Source organism: Agelaius tricolor, unplaced genomic scaffold (assembly GCF_023055355.1).
Source record: "Agelaius tricolor isolate 1412-34295 unplaced genomic scaffold, bAgeTri1.0.p SCAF_7, whole genome shotgun sequence".
Classification (NCBI taxonomy): domain Eukaryota; kingdom Metazoa; phylum Chordata; class Aves; order Passeriformes; family Icteridae; genus Agelaius; species Agelaius tricolor.
In genome coordinates, this window is record NW_027269267.1 from 1,089,657 (window position 1) to 1,106,938 (window position 17,282).

Sequence of the window (17,282 nt, forward strand, 5' to 3'; positions counted from 1 at the left end):
TAAAAATGTAATAAAAATATTTGTCCAGGTCTCTTAGGTCAGACTAACCAGCCAAGCACACCAAGGCTGGATCAGCTTAGTGAATTGTAAGGCAGATTAGTGAATTGTAACACACAGTGGCAATTTTCAGCTGACTTGTAAGTCTTTGAGTGAGGAATTTTTATATTCACGTGGCATTTTAATATAAATATTTAACATTTATGTTATAGACCATCCAACCTGGCCTTGAACACTTCCAGGGATGGGACATGGAGCTCATGTCTTTCTCTCTCGAGCAATAATAAAGCATTATATAGAGTAATTTATATATAAAAATACATGTGCATACAGTATATTATTATATACAGCATATTTTATATGTGTTATATATACTGCATATTATTTATATTCCCACATATACACACAGTATATCGTTACATAAAGCACCTTTTTATATAAAGTATATTAGATATATACCACATATATAAAAAACATTCTGTGTAGGCTATGCTGTATGTCTATTACATATAATATAGCAAAATATTATGAAGACAGTACACACACTATAGGGTACATATATATGGTATATTATATGGAAAATTATATGGTAAAGTAGGGTATAATAATGTATGGTATTATATATGATAGCATAATTATAACATATATGGTATATTATAACAATATATGGTATTATAATATAATATACCACATAACAATATATGGTATATTATTTGGTAAATAATATGGTATATGGTAAATAATATGGTATATTATATGGTAAATTTTCAGCTATAGTACAGTATATATGAAGCGCACGTGTATTACATGCACAATATATACTAAATATACAGTGCGTATGGTAAATATAGTATATTTTATACATATATAGTTGATTTTGTGGGTGGGAGCTCAGCCGCTCCCTCACGGCGCTGCCCTCGCCCAACATGGCGGACGCGGCCTCACGCGCCACCTGTTGCCGCAGCGGCGGCGGCGGCTTCCGATTGGCTGACACGGCCCGCGGAGGGGGCGGCGGCGGCTTCCGATTGGCTGCTGCGGGGCGGGGGCGAAGGAAACAAGATGGCGGGCGGGGGATGGGAGAAGCCGCCTCAGCGACGTCGCTGCTGCCGCCTCCGCTCGCCTCCGGCCATGGAGGAGCCGCCGCTCCAGCAGCCGCTGCCGCCCGGGGAAGACGAGGAGGAAGGGGAGGAGGAGGAGGAAGAGGAAGAGGAGGCGGACGCGGAGTGGAGCTTCGTTGACCGCGAGATGGAGGCGGTGGCGCTGCGCGATCTGCCCACCGCCACCATCGCCTGCAACCTGGACCCGCGCGTCTTCCAGGACGGCCCGTGCCGGGTGAGGCGCGCCGGGAGCCGTGAGGGAGGCACGGGGTGCGGGGCCGGGGCTGCCGCGGTTCTCTGTGCGAGAGAACCTCCGGGGAGCGGGGGGATGAGGGGGCGAGGCTGTGGCTGCGCGTCCCGCCCGTCCCCTCCTCGGTCCTGCCGGGAGCCGCGTCCCGAGCCGGGCTGAGCTGAGCCCGCTCTGAGGGTGGAGCCAGGAGGGGCCGGACTCTGCTCCGGGAGCGGAGGGAACGGCCTCAGGCTGGGCCAGGGCAGGCTCAGCTTGGACAGCAACAGCAATTTGCCCATGGCAAGGGAGCTCAGGCCTTGGCAGGGGCTGCCCAGGGAGCTTTGCAGTGCCCAGCCCTGCAGGTGTCCCCTGCAGGTGGCACTGAGTGCTCTGGGCTGGGGACAAGGTGCCCATGGGGCACAGCTGGCACTGCATGGTGCCCAAACCTTGGTGGTTCCACATGATTCCATGGGACTTTCAACACCAACAGCTATTTTAGCTTCATTCCTTTGATTCCTGAATCTGTAGCCCAGGGTGAAGCTCTGCATGAAACAGAAATGAAATCAAATATCCCTGGACCCCCCTAGCCTGAACTTTGTGCTTAAGGTGGTGTTTAGAGCACCTGATGTTGTGGTTTTATTCTTTTTTTTTCTTGTTTCTGCTATCAAACCCTTTCATCCTGAAGGTGATGCTTAGTTTTTCAACAGATTTGAATTAAACAGAATGGACTTGAAAGGTTGGGCAGGGGTAACAAATGAATTTGAGTCTCATCATCTCAGCATAAACTGTGTTGTCTTCACCATGTACAGATCCTGCATAAATTACATTTCTAAGGTAAAGAATGGGAGAAGTGCCTTGAACTTGAGTAAATATCTGTCTCCAGGTGGGAGGAAAAGTCTCAAAGTTTTAGAAGTAACACAAAACTTAAAAGAAGGCAGGTGGAGGTCCTTGGAAGGTAGGTGCACACAGACTTTTAATAGATGAAAAATCAGTTCACTTGTCTGTGGGCACTGAATTGCAGCACTGAAATAGATAATTTACCTTCATTTTATCAAGTTACAGAGCTGGCAAGAGCTGATAACTCTTGAAAGCTGGCAATAAGTGACATTTTTAGGAAGCCACATGGACTGGCCATGTTTTTAATTTATTTTGTTGGCCAAATGTCAGGAAGGTGCAGAGAGAGAAAGCGGAGCGAGGCCCTGAGGCTGAATCCCAGATTTTGGAGGTGTCAAAGGTGCCCTCAGCATTTGGCTGATATAAGAAAAAACAGAGTTCTATTAAAAATGAGGGAAATGCTGCATTCAGCCATGGTTTGTCCAGTTCTGCAGAGCATTTGGTGGTTTGGTGTCCAAGGGAATGCAGGAATTTTGTCCCTCAGGTGTGTGGGGTGATGTGCTCACACTGAAATGTCACTGGACCACCTGGGAAGGATTCCAAGGTAATTTTAAAAGGCTGCACTTGGTTAGGGGGTGAACTTTAACAAAATTCCCTTGGTTTGGTGTAGAATACACCCAGAAAATTCCAACTTGTGCAGCAGAGCTGTGGAGTTTGGTGCTGATGAAGGGATCCTCACCCAGTGTTTGTAAATATTCTGAATTTTGCTGGGTTTGGTTGCTTCCACTCTGTGAGCACTCTGCTTTTCCCAGCAGGTGTAACACACTCCTAAAATACCTTTCCTCTCCAGTTAAATGGGTTTTTTTCTCTCCAGTTAAATGAGATTTTTTTCTCTCCAGTTAAATGGGATTTTTTTCTCTCCAGTTAAATGGGTTTTTTTCTCTCCAGTTAAATGGGGTTTTTTCTCTCCAGTTAAATGGGTTTTTTTCTCTCCAGTTAAATGGGGTTTTTTCTCTCCAGTTAAATGGGATTTTCCCCCTTCATGGCCCCCTAATAACTAATCCTGGATTGCCCTATTTGAGGAGGGTTGATCCAATCAAAGGTGAGACAGGGCAGCCCCTGGTAACTGTTCCTGTTCTGTCCTTCCCCAGCCAAGATCTGTTCTGCACATTCCTCCTCTTTCTCCTTTTCAGATTTTTAATGGTTTTTATTGAGCTGTAGGTAATCCCAGTTGAGAAATCAGAAGTTTTAAATGGTTTGTGAGCAGTCTCAAAACCAGACCTTCCTGTCAATTCTTCCTGTCAATGGCAGTTTATTCTCAGAAGAAATAAAAATACTTCATGACCAGTTTCTTAATACCAGCCCCAAAATCTTCCAGAGTAAAAAAAAAATTAAATTTTCCTAAGCACTTACTCTCAAGTTTTCTAAAGCACAGTTCAGGAATTCCTTTCAATTCTGGAGTTTTTTCTTTCTATTGAAGTACAGGAAATTATCTCAGACAAAACCCTTTTTTCTCATCTTCAAGTTGGTAAATTACTTTAAAAAATTGGGGTTTTCTGAACTGCTTTTTACATTGGATCTGCAGCTTTTGGTAGCTTCAGTGTTGACTGTGTGCTTGAGGGACTGTAATTCTTGAATTTTCTTTTTAAAACTGTGTCCCTGTGTACTCATTTGTGTAAGAAAATGTATCAGTAAATAATTTCCAATTAGGTTTTTGTGGTTTTCCATGCTCTTGGTGGGATATTCCATTTTTAGGGCTGTTTTCTGTCAGTAGAGGCCCCTTTGGATGGGATTTGTGCTGTTGGATCCAAGCAGGTGAAAGATTTCCCTGGCTCCTGCCATCCCCAGGGATGTGTCAGAGTTCCCTGGGGATTCCACAGTTCTGACACGGGCACAGCAAGGCTGAAAAGTGAAATAATTTCATCATTTCAGCATTTCTGCCTGGTTGGAACCCTGGGAACTGAGAATTTCAGATTTGTGTGCTGACAAACACTGACCCCCAAGGGAACGCTGCATTTGACCTAAAGGTGGGAGGGAGACTTCCAAAATTAAATAATAAAAAACTAAATACATTTATTATTTTAAAATGATGTCATTAATTAAAATTAAATTAATTATTTAAAATTGTTTATTTAATTTATTAAAATTAAACAATAATTTATTTTAATTTATTTAATTTAATTATTAATTTATCATTTATTTAATTATTTATTATTATGTAATTATTTATTATATATAAAATGTATAATAATATATATAATATTTAATTATTTATCATTTATTATTTTATTATTTATTTAATTTAATTTATTTAATTTATTTAATTTATTAAAATTAAACAATAGAACTAAAATTATAAGTGTATTGTTTAAATAGAAGTGTGTTGTATCACAGAGTAGAAAAATTAGAGTTTAAAGTTTGAATATATAATAATATATATAAAACAAGAGAAAAGTTTAAAACAGAAACTAATCCTTCTTCACAAGTAATATTGTGTAATTAAATAAAAAAAATCCACATTACAAACCACAAGTAGTTAGTAATAAGTTAAAAGTAAAAATAATTTAGGTATAATTTCTTAATTAAACAATTTATCCTTAAAACCCTTATAAAAATACAGCTCCATTTTTAATTAATGAAAATAAAATATTATAATATTCACAGTTTGGGAAACTGTAATAGAAATAAACACTAATAAGCGTAAAATGCCATCTCACACATTTAATGCCAACCTTAACAGAAAAACCCCAAATCCAGTTTCCATTTCCCCTTCAAGTATAATTTCTTAATCAAACAATTTATCCTTAAAACCTTTGTAAAAATAAAACTCCATTTTAATTAATGAAAATAAAATACGATAAAACTCACAGTTTTAAATATAAATAATAACTATAATAAGTGTAATAGAAATAAAAACTACAAAACACAAAATCCCATCTCACACATTTAATGCCAACCTTAACCAAAAGAAGCCAAATCCAGTTTCCATTTCCCTTTCAAGCATCATTTCTTAATTAAACAATTTATCCTTAAAACCTTTATAAAAATACAGCTCCATTTTAATTAATGAAAATGAAGTATTATAACATTGACAGTTTGGGAAACTGTGATAGAAATAAAACCTACTAAACACAAAATGCCATCTCACACATTCAATGCCAACCTTAACCAAAAGAACCTAAAACCATTTTCCATTTCCTCTTAAAGTATAATTTCTTAATTAAACAATTTATCCTTAAAACCCTTATAGAAATACAGCTCCGTTTTTAATTAATGAAATTAAAATATTTTAACATTGACAGTTTGGGAAACTGTAATAGAAATAAAAGCTGATAAAGACAAAATCCCATCTCACACATTCAATGCCAACCTTAACCAAAAACCCCAAATCCAGTTTCCATTTCCCCTTCAAGCATCATTTCTTAATCAAACAATTTATCCTTAAAGCCTTTATTAAAATACAGCTCCGTTTTAATTAATGAAAATAAAATATGATAAAACTCACAGTTTTAAATATAAATTATAATATAATAACTGTGATAGAAATAAAAACTACTAAACACAAAATTCCATCTCACACATTTAATGCCAACCTTAACAGAAAAACCCCAAATGCAGTTTCCATTTCCCTTTCAAGCATCATTTCTTAATTAAACAATTTATCCTTAAAACCTTTATAAAAATACAGCTCCAGTTTTAATTAATGAAAATAAAATACTATAACATTGACAGTTTGGGAAACTGTGATAGAAATAAAAGCTAATAAACACAAAATCCATCTCACACATTTAATGCCAACCTTAACAGAAAAACCCCAAATCCAGTTTCCATTTCCCCTTCAAGCATAATTTCTTAATCAAACAATTTATCCTTAAATCCTTTATAAAAATCCATCTCCATTTTAATTAATGAAAATAAAATACTATAAAACTCACAGTTTTAAATATAAATAATAACTATCATATAATAACTGTGATAGAAATAAGAACTACAAAACACAAAATCCCACCTCACACATTTAATGCCAACCTTAACAGAAAAACCCCAAATGCAGTTTCCATTTCCCCTTCAAGCATCATTTCTTAATCAAACAATTTATCCTTAAAACCTTTGTAAAAATACAGCTCCATTTTTAATTAATGAAAATGAAGTATTATAACATTGACAGTTTGGGAAACTGTGATAGAAATAAAAACTAGTAAACACAAAATGCCATCTCACACATTTAATGCCAGCCTTAACCAAAAGAACCTAAAACCATTTTCCATTTCCCCTTAAAGTATCATTTTTAATCAAACAATTTATCCTTAAATCCTTTATAAAAATACAACTTCATTTTAAATGAAAATAAAATACGGTAAAACTCAGTTTTAAATATAAGTAATAACTATCATATAATAACTGTGATAGAAATAAGAACTACAAAACACAAAATCCATCTCACACATTTAATGCCAACCTTAACAGAAAAACCCCAAATCCAGTTTCCATTTCCCCTTCAAGTATAATTTCTTAATCAAACAATTTATCCTTAAAACCTTTGTAAAAATAAAACTCCATTTTAATTAATGAAAATAAAATACTATAAAACTCACAGTTTTAAATATAAATAATAACTATAATAAGTGTGATAGAAATAAAAACTACAAAACACAAAATCCCATCTCACACATTTAATGCCAGCCTTAACCAAAAACCCCAAATCCAGTTTCCATTTCCCCTTCAAGCATCATTTCTTAATTAAACAATTTATCCTTAAAACCCTTATAGAAATACAGCTCCATTTTAATTAATGAAAATAAAATAACATTGACAGTTTGGGAAACTGTGATAGAAATAAAACCTACTAAACACAAAATCCCATCTCACACATTTAATGCCAGCCTTAACCAAAACCCCAAATGCAGTTTCCATTTCCCTTCCCTGTGGGCAAAGGGGAGCACAAATTGTTCCTCCAGGGATTTCATTGCTCAGAAAATCCCTGGGTTTAGGCCTAGGAGAGGTTTTGGACTGAGACAATTCTCCCTTCAATTCCTTGCAAATGTTTCTGAGATTTTGATTTGGAGAAGTTTCTGAGCCGTTGGTTTTGGTTTGATTTTTGCTGGAGTCTCCATCCCTGGGAGTGTTCCAGAGGTGGTTGGATGTGGCACTTGGGGACCTTTCAGGTGTTCAAAAATCACATTTTTAATCCATTTCCATATTTCAGACCGTATTTTGTCCTGTTTCCATGATGGCTCTGCTGGGAAAGCCACTTCCACCTTTACTGGCTCTGTGATAATTACCTTAATCTGCTGATTTTTGCCAATTAATGAGCATGGCAGCCAGTTCTCCATAATTAACACAACTAAAATTGAAGAGAAGCTGAGAGCAGGCAGCTCTGCCATGGGAGCAGCTTTTCTCTGGGAAAAGTGAATTATTACAGAAATTCATCCTGCAGGAAATGCACTCTGAGCTGGGGCTGAGCCCTCAGTAACCCCAGGGCTGGCTGGGAACGATTCTCTGTGCAATCATTTATTAAAAACAAATAAAAATCTGTAATATTTGTGCTTGCAGACAAATCCCAGCAAGGTGAGCAGCAGCAGAAGCCTGGAACTGCAGCTCCCAAACTCTGCTTTCCTGCAGCTTGGGGTGCTGGCAGTGCTGGCAGCCCCTGGAGGGCTCAGCTGGTGTGGTGGTTTGACAGGAAATGTGTTTTTTGGGATGCTGTGTTTTTGGCCAATGGATATTCAGGCTTTAATATTGGCATTTAACCTGGCCATTGGGACATGGACACGCCTCTGAGAACACGGGGTTAAAAGCAGAGCTCTCCCCTGGGAGGGTCCTCTTGGGTTTCCGGCGGGAAAGAGTTCGGGTCTCTGCCCCGGCCCAGCTGCTGGCTGGGCAGGGGGAGGGGAAAGCCATGTGGCCGGGAGAGGTAGGCCTGAGCCCCGGGGTGGAAGGGTGGAAGAGAGAAAGAGAGAGAGAGACACCGGGAGGCATCGGGCAGCCCCCCCTGAGAGACACAGAGAGAGAGAGAGAGAGAGAGAGAGATACAGAGATACAGAGATACAGAGAGAGAGAGAGGGAGACACCGGGAGGCATCGGGCAGCCCCCCCTGAGAGACAGAGAGAGAGAGAGAAAGAGCCGCTGCCTGAGACTGTAACCTTGAAACTGGATAAACATGGGCCTGTGCCGGCAGCACAGCTGGGACGGAGAAGAAGGGGGGGTGCACCGGCCGCTTGTAGGAGCTTTTAACCCCTTTTTGGAGAATGAGAACTTCACAGAACATTGACCTTTCCTAGAAGATAGAGTGGAAGATGAAAAAGGAAATGGGCCAGTGTGAGAGAGGTCTGGGCGAGTGAGAGATAGTAGAAGAGTAGAGAAGAATCCTAGTGGGAAGAGATGATGGAGTAGCTTTTGCTGGACTCTTTTTGTATAGCCATGGACAGAACCAAGAGGGTTCAGTGTTGATGCCCCTCGGCCCCAGGGGGTGAAAAATATGGGGGGGACAGGTGTCCCAAAGGAGAGATTGTGGGGACAGGTGTCCCAAAGGAGAGACTGTGCCTTTTTTGGATCGGGACAGAGCATCCTTAAAAGACAACCCTAGAAGCAGCTCTGGTCCATGTTCAGTGGTGAGAGCACTGGACATGAAAGGAAGAGGTCACGACGGCAGATGGACTCCGGGCAGTGCCACAAGTGACACAGAAACACACGAGGCTTCAGCTGTGTTTCCAGGGGAAGCCCATGGTACAAGAAGGACTCCTCTCCTCTTGATGAACTGAGGATTGATTGTCTAAAAGGTGCTGCTGGACCGAGAGTTGGTGATTTGATGAACAAATGTATTGTGTTGGAAATTTGGTGGGGGGAGGAGGAAATGCATTTGTGAGGTTCTCATTTTCCCTGTGTGTGTGTTTCACTTTATCTGTAGTTGTAGAGTAGTTAATAAAGTTCTGGTTCTTTTTTCCCTAAGTAGGAGCCTGCTTTGCTTATTCCTGGTCACATCTCACAGCAGAAACCAGGGAGAAGGTATCTTCATGGGGGCACTGGCATTGTGCCAGTGTTAAACCATGACAGCTGGGAATAAAGCTCTGTATTAAAGGAGATTGAGTTGGGGTTGGAGTTGCCTGGAGGCTCTGGAATCACCAGCAGGTGCATTTAGGGTTTGTCATTTAGGGTTTGTCAGGTGTTTCAAGAACTCCTCGTGCCTGGCAGGGAGCTGAGCAGATTTCTCAGCAGCCTTTTCTAACAAATAATCTCCATTTTCTGCTAAGCCCTTCCTGCCTCTGCCACAGGCCTTGTAATCCTTTCACTTCACAGCTTCTTAGATCCCATTCAAAAGAAAAGAAAACATTTTAAAATATAAAATAAAATAAAAATAAAAACCCCAAAATAAAAAAAATCCCCAAAAAACCCCCAAAATAAAAACCCAAAAAAAAGTGGTTTTACATTTATAGATTTTTGTGACCACAGCTCTGCTCTTGGCAAAGTTTCCCCAATGGGAATATCCAATTTCATTATTGGCACCTGCATATCTTTTGATGGTTTTCATTCTTTCTCTGCCAAAAAAATTCTCTTTTTTTTGGGACAGTGTTTATAGATTTCAATGCTTCTGGTTTCCAAAGAAAGCTCAGGGTTAAGAGTGTGGTTTAAAATCACATCTCAATGGTCTGGATTGACTTTGGGCACTAAAATCATGACAAGAAAATGAGGAACCTTCCATTAGGAAGAGTTGTTCAATAGCACTTCTGGAAGTGCTATTCTTTGAGCAGCTTGAGGATTATATCACACACATATCTTCTGTAGGTCTCCAGAAGAATTATTTCTGTGTCAAAATTCCACTTATTCAAGTCCTCTGAATTTTTTGGGGAATTTTTGGGAATTTTTTTGGGATATTTGGGAATATTTTGCCAATTTTCAGGTCCAAAAATCAGAATTTAATTCAAATTTTTCCCTTTTCCCCCAGGAATTTCTCCCCATTCCTGGGGTTTTTTTTTTGGACCTTTTAACTCCCATTTTTTTGTCAATTTTTTGCCAATTTTTGGCTGATCAGTGCTTCAAGCAAACAATACAAATACTTTTATAGGTAGAAAAAAAACAATGGAAATATATAATATTTATTGATTGAAATATTCAAATCACTCCTGTTGCACAAGGTGGTTGTTGGGTGCCTCAAAAATACCTGAACCTAGAAAAGCAGTGTTTAAAATTCTCATGAATAGCTTTGGTGTTGGAGATGTTAACAAAATATTGGAGATAGAAATATTATTGGAGATAAAAATATTATTGGAGATGTTAACAGAATATTGGAGATAGAAATATTGGAGATAGAAATATTATTGGAGATGTTAACAAAATATTGGAGATAGAAATATTATTGGAGATAAAAATATTATTGGAGATGTTAACAGAATATTGGAGATAGAAATATTGGAGATAGAAATATTATTGGAGATGTTAACAAAATATTGGAGATAGAAGTATTGGAAATAAAAATATTGTTGGAGATGTTAACAAAATATTGGAGATAGAAATATTGGAGATAAAAATATTATTGGACATGTTAACAAAATATTGGAGATAGAAATAATATTGGAGATAGAAATATTATTGGAGATAGAAATATTATTGGAGATGTTAACAAAATATTGGAGATAAAAATATTGTTGGACATGTTAATGAAATATTGGCAATAGAAATATTGGAGATAGAAATATTGGAGATAGAAATATTGGAAATAAAAATATTGTTGGAGATGTTAACAAAATATTGGAGATGGAAATATTGGAAATAAAAATATTATTGGAGATAGAAATATTGGAGATAAAAATATTGGAGATAGAAATATTGGGAGATAGAAATATTATTGGAGATGTTAACAAAATACTGGCGATAGAAATATTGGAGATAAAAATATTGTTGGAGATTTTAACAAAATATTGGAGATAGAAATATTGGAAATAAAAATATTATTGAGATGTTAACAAAATATTGGAGATAGAAATATTGGAGATAAAAATATTATTGGAGATATTGACAAAATATTGGAGATAGAAATATTATTGGAGATAGAAATACTGGAGATAGAAATATTATTGGAGATAAAAATATTATTGGAGATGTTGACAAAATATTGGAGATAGAAATATTGGAGATAGAAATATTGTTGGAGATAGAAATATTGGAAATAAAAATATTATTGGAGATATTAACGAAATATTGGAGATAAAAATATTATTGGAGATAGAAATATTGTTGGAGATATTAACAAAATATTGGAGATAGAAATATTGGAGATAGAAATATTGGCAATAAAAATATTGTTGGAGATGTTAACAAAATATTGGAGATAGAAATATTGGAAATAAAAATATTATTGGAGATGTTAACAAAATATTGGAGATAGAAATATTGGAAATAAAAATATTATTAGAGATAGAAATATTATTGGAGATGTTGACAAAATATTGGAGATAGAAATATTGGAAATAAAAATATTGTTGGAGATGTTAACAAAATATTGGAGATAGAAATATTATTGGAGATAGAAACATTATTGGAGATGTTGACAAAATATTGGAGATAGAAATATTGGAGATAGAAATATTGGAGATAGAAATATTGGAGATAGAAATATTGGAGATAAAAATATTATTGGAGATATTGACAAAATATTGGAGATAAAAATATTATTGGAGATATTAAGAAAATATTGGAGATAGAAATATTGGAGATAGAAATATTGGAGATAGAAATATTATTGGAGATAGAAATATTATTGGAGATAGAAATATTATTGGAGACAGATAGATAGATAGAAATATTGGAGACAGATAGATAGAAATATTGGAGACAGACAGATAGATAGAAATATTGGAGACAGATAGATAGATAGAAATATTGGAGGTAGAAATATTCTTGGAGATGTTAACACAATATTGGAGCTGGAAATATTGGAGGTAGAAATATTCTTGGAGATGTTAACACAATATCGGAGCTAGGAATATTGGAGCTGGCAATGCTGTTGGAGCCGTTGATAGCAAAGCCCTGGCAGCGGTGCCGTGCTCCGAGCTTGCTCATTGCTGGCAGGAGGATCCCAGAGCGGCTCCGCTGTGCAGCTCTGAGCGCTCATGGGCCTGCACAGAATGGGGAATGGGAAATGGGGAAATGGGGAAATGGGGAACCCTGCTGCTGCTGCTGCTGCTGCCTGGGGATGGCTGAGCCACAGCACAACTGAGAAATGAAGCAGGCATTTATTCCAATAATAAAGATTCAAGAAGAATTTAGTGGTAAATTATTATGGCACCACAGAACTTATGTGATATGTTATTATATTATAATGGTGTAAGAAATTTAAAATTTTAATAATGAATTGTAATGGTTTATTAAGATAAAATGTAATAAATCTTTTAATAAAGAATAAAAATAAAGAATATAAAATAAAGAATAAAGATTAAAAATAAAGAATAAAGAATATAAAATAAAGAATAAAGATTAAAAATAAAGAATATAAAATAAGGAGTAAAGAATAAATATAAAGATTAAAGAATAAAACTAAAGATTAAAAATAAAGAATATAAAATAAAGAATAAAGAATAAAAAATAAAGATTAAAAATAAAGAATAAAGAATATAAAATAAAGTATAAATATAAAAATAAAGAATAAAAAATAAAGAATAAAAATAAAGAATAAGGAATATAAAATAAAGAATAAAGATTAAAAATAAAGAATAAAAATAAAGAATAAGGAATATAAAATAAAGAATAAACATAAAGATTAAAAATGAAGAATAAAAAATGAATCTTTTAATAAAGATTTATTCCAAGGCCTGCATGGATGCACCTTGGGCAGCACCAGAGCCCAGCCAGGGCTGCACCCAAGATGAACCCAAATGGCCCCAAAATGCACAACCAGGTATTTTTTATTTTTGATTATCAGCAGTCACTTTTTAATTTCTTTTTTATTTGTTATTATCAGCAGTGACTGAACTGTCCCATGCAGAGCAGGACTAAATTATAAAAGTCATTTTAGCAGCAAGGATTTCATTCTGGGACAGTTTATTGCTGAATAGTTCAGTCAGTAGTTTATTCAAGTTTTAATAAGCTGTGTTCATACATTTATAACTAATATTGATTATTAATAAATAACATGACTTGGTGTCATAACAGGTCAGGAGAACACAAGATGAGGGAAATAATAAAAAAACCATGAAGCAAATACATCTATTGAATTGTGACATATATTTAATTGAAGTTTTTAATGCTTCTGCGTTTTTGGGGTTTTTTTGTTTGTTTCTATAGTTCTTTAATGCCTAATCAGAAATTCCAGTGGAGTCTGGGGGTTGTTCCTGTGTGCAAATAGAAACTCCTGGGATGGGATGGGTTGGAAGGGACCCCAGGGATGCTCCAGCTCCAGGGACACCTGAGCTGCCTGGGGTTGCTTTAATGCTGGGCTTTGGTTGTGGTTTCTGTATTTATGAAGCTCTTTCCTCAGGGGCCATTTGGGGAAGTTTTCATTGGGGTTTTATCTCTTGCTCTGACCAGGGGCTCTTTGTTTCCTCTTAAAATGCAGAAATGTGCTGGCAATGACTGAGTATGGGCTGTGTTCAGTGAACCTGAAGTTGGAACAGAGCTCTAAAGTACCATTTAAATTTTGTTTTATTTTTTTTTTGGTGGGTGTAATGCATAATTAATCTGTGGAAGTCATTGTCCTAAAATGTTTGGGATGCTGCTGTTAAAAATGAGGAGGTTGGAGAGTGGTGGCTGCCAGCACAGGGATTTAGGATGTGAAATGTCCTAAATCAGAATCACCCCCAGCCCCTGCTCTGGACCTTTGCTCTCTTCCTGCAGCGTTTTTTACTGCCAGAGAGAAGCAGAATTAACTTCATTAATTATGGCACTCACTGATTGGTCACTCACAGAAGCAGAGCTGTCCCTGCTCAGTGAATTTCATTTATTCAGATGTAACTGGGCAGATTTGCAGAGGCTCACAAATGAGGAGCTGGCTGGGATTTTGCTTTTGGAGGTTTTCCTTGGAGTTATTTTGGTGCTGGCAAAGAACTCTTGGTGTTTGAGCTCTCAGGAGTTGGGTTTGAGTTCCTTTGATTTAAATTTATTATAAAAAATTGATGAATTGATTTGTCAAATTTTTAGTATCAATTTTTAAAACAATCATTAAAACCCCCATAAAATGCAACTTTTTGACTTTTAGATGCAGCCAAGTCAACCAAACTGACTTCATTTTCTTGCATGGACTGAAAACCATTCTGGAAGCCTCCTGAAGGTTTGGTCCTGGTTTAAAACAGGCTGGTGGAGCTGGTTGTGTGGAGGCCTGTTCACATGGAGGCTGTTTTCCAGGAAGGGCTGGCTGAAAGGCAGGAGGGGAATTGTTCCTCTGGGTCTGGAGGGAGGAGCCTGGGAGGTGCCACGAGAGCCAGGCTCTGCTGTTCCAATAAATGGATTTCTTTCCTCTTGGTGTTTTCCCCCATTCATAATCCATATGGTCAAACAGAACAATTCTGTGGGTTTGGAATTCAAAATTAAAAAAAGGAGAATTGTTCCTCTGTGTCTGGAGGGAGGAGCCTGGGAGGTGCCACGGGAGCCAGGCTCTGCTGTTCCAATAAATGGATTTCTTTCCTCTTGGTGTTTTCCCCCATTCATAATCCATGTAGTTAAACAGAACACTTCTGTGGGTTTGGAATTCAAAATTAAAAAAAGGAGAATTGTTCCTCTTTGTCCTGGAGGGAGGAGCCTCTGAGGTGCCACAAGAGCCAAGCTCTGCTGTTCCAATAAATGGATTTCTTTCCTCTTGGTGTTTCCCACCATTCATAATCCATATGGTTAAACAGAACACTTCTGTGGGTTTGGAATTCAAAATTAAATTAAAAATTTTCTGATCACCAAACAAGTGAGATAATATTATTAAAATCTTTAACAACTCCCATCTCTGAGTATTTCACTGTAGAATTGTTGATAATTCCTGAGAGCTGCAGTAGCAATATGTCCATGGAAATAGAAAAGAAGAAGTAAAACGTCCGTTATTGTGGAAATAGAAGGTGAAATAAGAATTAAAATATCCAATACTATGGAAATAGGAAATAAGAATTAAAATGTCCATTACTGTGGGAAAACAAGATGAAATAAGAATTAAAATATCCATTACTATGGAAATAGGAATTAAAATGTCCATTACTGTGGAAAAATAAGACGAAATAAGAATTAAAATGTCCAATACTATGGAAATAGGAAATAAGCATTAAAATGTCCATTGCTGTGGAAAAATAAGATGAAATAAGAATTAAAATATCCAATACTATGGAAATAGGAAATAGAAATTAAAATGTCCATTACTATGGACATTGAAAATAGGAATTAAAATGTCCATTACTATGGAAATAAGAATTAAAATGTCCATTACTATGGACATAGGAAATAAGAATTAAAATGTCCATTACTGTGGAAAAATAAGATGAAATAAGAATTAAAATATCCAATACTATGGAAATAGGAAATAAGAATTAAAATGTCCATAGCTGTGGAAAAATAAGATGAAATAAGAACTAAAATGTCCAATACTATGGACATAAAAAATAAGAATTAAAATGTCCAATACTATGGAAATAGGAAATAAGCATTAAAATGTCCATTGCTGTAGAAAAACAAGATGAAATAAGAATTAAAATAACCAATACTATGGAAATAGGAAATAGGAATTTAAATGTCCATTACTATGGACATTGAAAATAGGAATTAAAATGTCAATTACTATGGAAATAGGAAATAAGAATTAAAATGTCCATTACTATGGACATAAAAAATAAGAATTAAAATGTCCATTACTATGGACATAAAAAATAAGAATTAAAATGTCCATTGCTGTGGAAAAAGAAAATCAGAACTAAAATTTCTGTTACTGTGGAAAAAGAAGATGAGATAAGAATTCAAGTGTCCAATACTATGGAAGTCGGAAATAAGAATTAAAATGTCCATTACTGTGGAAAAAGAAAATAAGAACTAAAATTTCCGTTACTGTGGAAAAAGAAGATGAAATAAGAATTAAAATTTCCATTATTATGGACGTAGAAAATAAGAATTAAAATGTCCATTACTGTGGACAGAGAAAATAAGAATTAAAATGTCCATTACTATAGAAGAGATGATGAAATAAGAATTGAAATGTCCATTACTGTGGAAAATGATGATGAAATAAGAATTAAAATGTCCATTACTGTGGAAAATGATGATGAAATAAGAATTAGAATGTCCATTACTATAGAAAAGGTGATGAAATAAGAATTAAAATATCCATTACTGTGGAAAATGATGATGAAATAAGAATTAAAATGTCCATTTGTTGCAGGTTGTGATGTTAAATTATAAGAAAGAGTTTCTGGTGGCAACCAGAACTTTTGGAGGGGGAATCAGTGGGAATTCCTGGCTTGGTTTTTCCCATTCCTGGGCTGGTTTTGCCCATTCCTGGGCTGATTTTGCCCATCCCTGGGTTGGTTTTTGCCCATCCCTGGGTTGGTTTTGTCTATCCCTGGGTTGGTTTTTGCCCATTCCTGGGTTGGTTTTTCCCATTCCTGGGTTGGTTTTTCCCATCCCTGGGTTGGTTTTGGCCATTCCTGGGCTGATTTTGCCCATCCCTGGGTTGGTTTTTGCCCATTCCTGGGTTGGTTTTGCCCATTCCTGTAGTGTTTTGCCCCTTCCTGGGTTGTTTTTGCCCCGTCCCTGAGGTGTTTTTGCCCATTCCCTGGGGTGTTTTGCCCATTCCTGGGTTGGTTTTTCCCATTCCTGTGGTGTATTTTCCCATTCCTGTGTGTTTTTTCCCGTTCCTGGGTGTTTTTACCCATTCCTGTGCAGGATTCCTTGGCCCTTGGTCCAGTTGCCATCCAGCTGGGAGCCAGCATTGCCTGGCTCATGGAAACTCTGAGGAAAGGTTGGATTTTCCTGGGGCTCCAGGATGCAGCAGCTGCAGGCACAGGCAGTGGAAAGAATGAGCAGCTCCTGCCTGGGGTTGTGGAACACACAGGAATCAGCTCAGGGCAGCTGGGATCAGCAGGGCCTCTCCAAAACCAGCCCACCACAAACAAATCCCCACATCATGGGGTGTTCTCCCCTTGGGGAGGGCTTAGAATCTGTGTAAGTAC

The 17,282-nt window shown here is 36.9% G+C and overlaps 1 protein-coding gene across 2 annotated transcripts in view; it reads left to right on the forward strand.

Moving 5' to 3' along the window:
• The first annotated feature begins 1,041 nt into the window (after positions 1-1,041).
• The window catches only part of RCAN1 (regulator of calcineurin 1), a 48,138-nt gene continuing 31,897 nt past the window's right edge, over positions 1,042-17,282 (forward strand). For both annotated transcript variants that reach the window (XM_071430080.1, XM_071430079.1), the window contains exon 1: positions 1,042-1,329. In XM_071430080.1, coding sequence (XP_071286181.1) covers positions 1,057-1,329 — 273 coding nt within the window. In that variant the 5' untranslated portion in view covers positions 1,042-1,056. The remainder of the gene's footprint in view (positions 1,330-17,282) is intronic.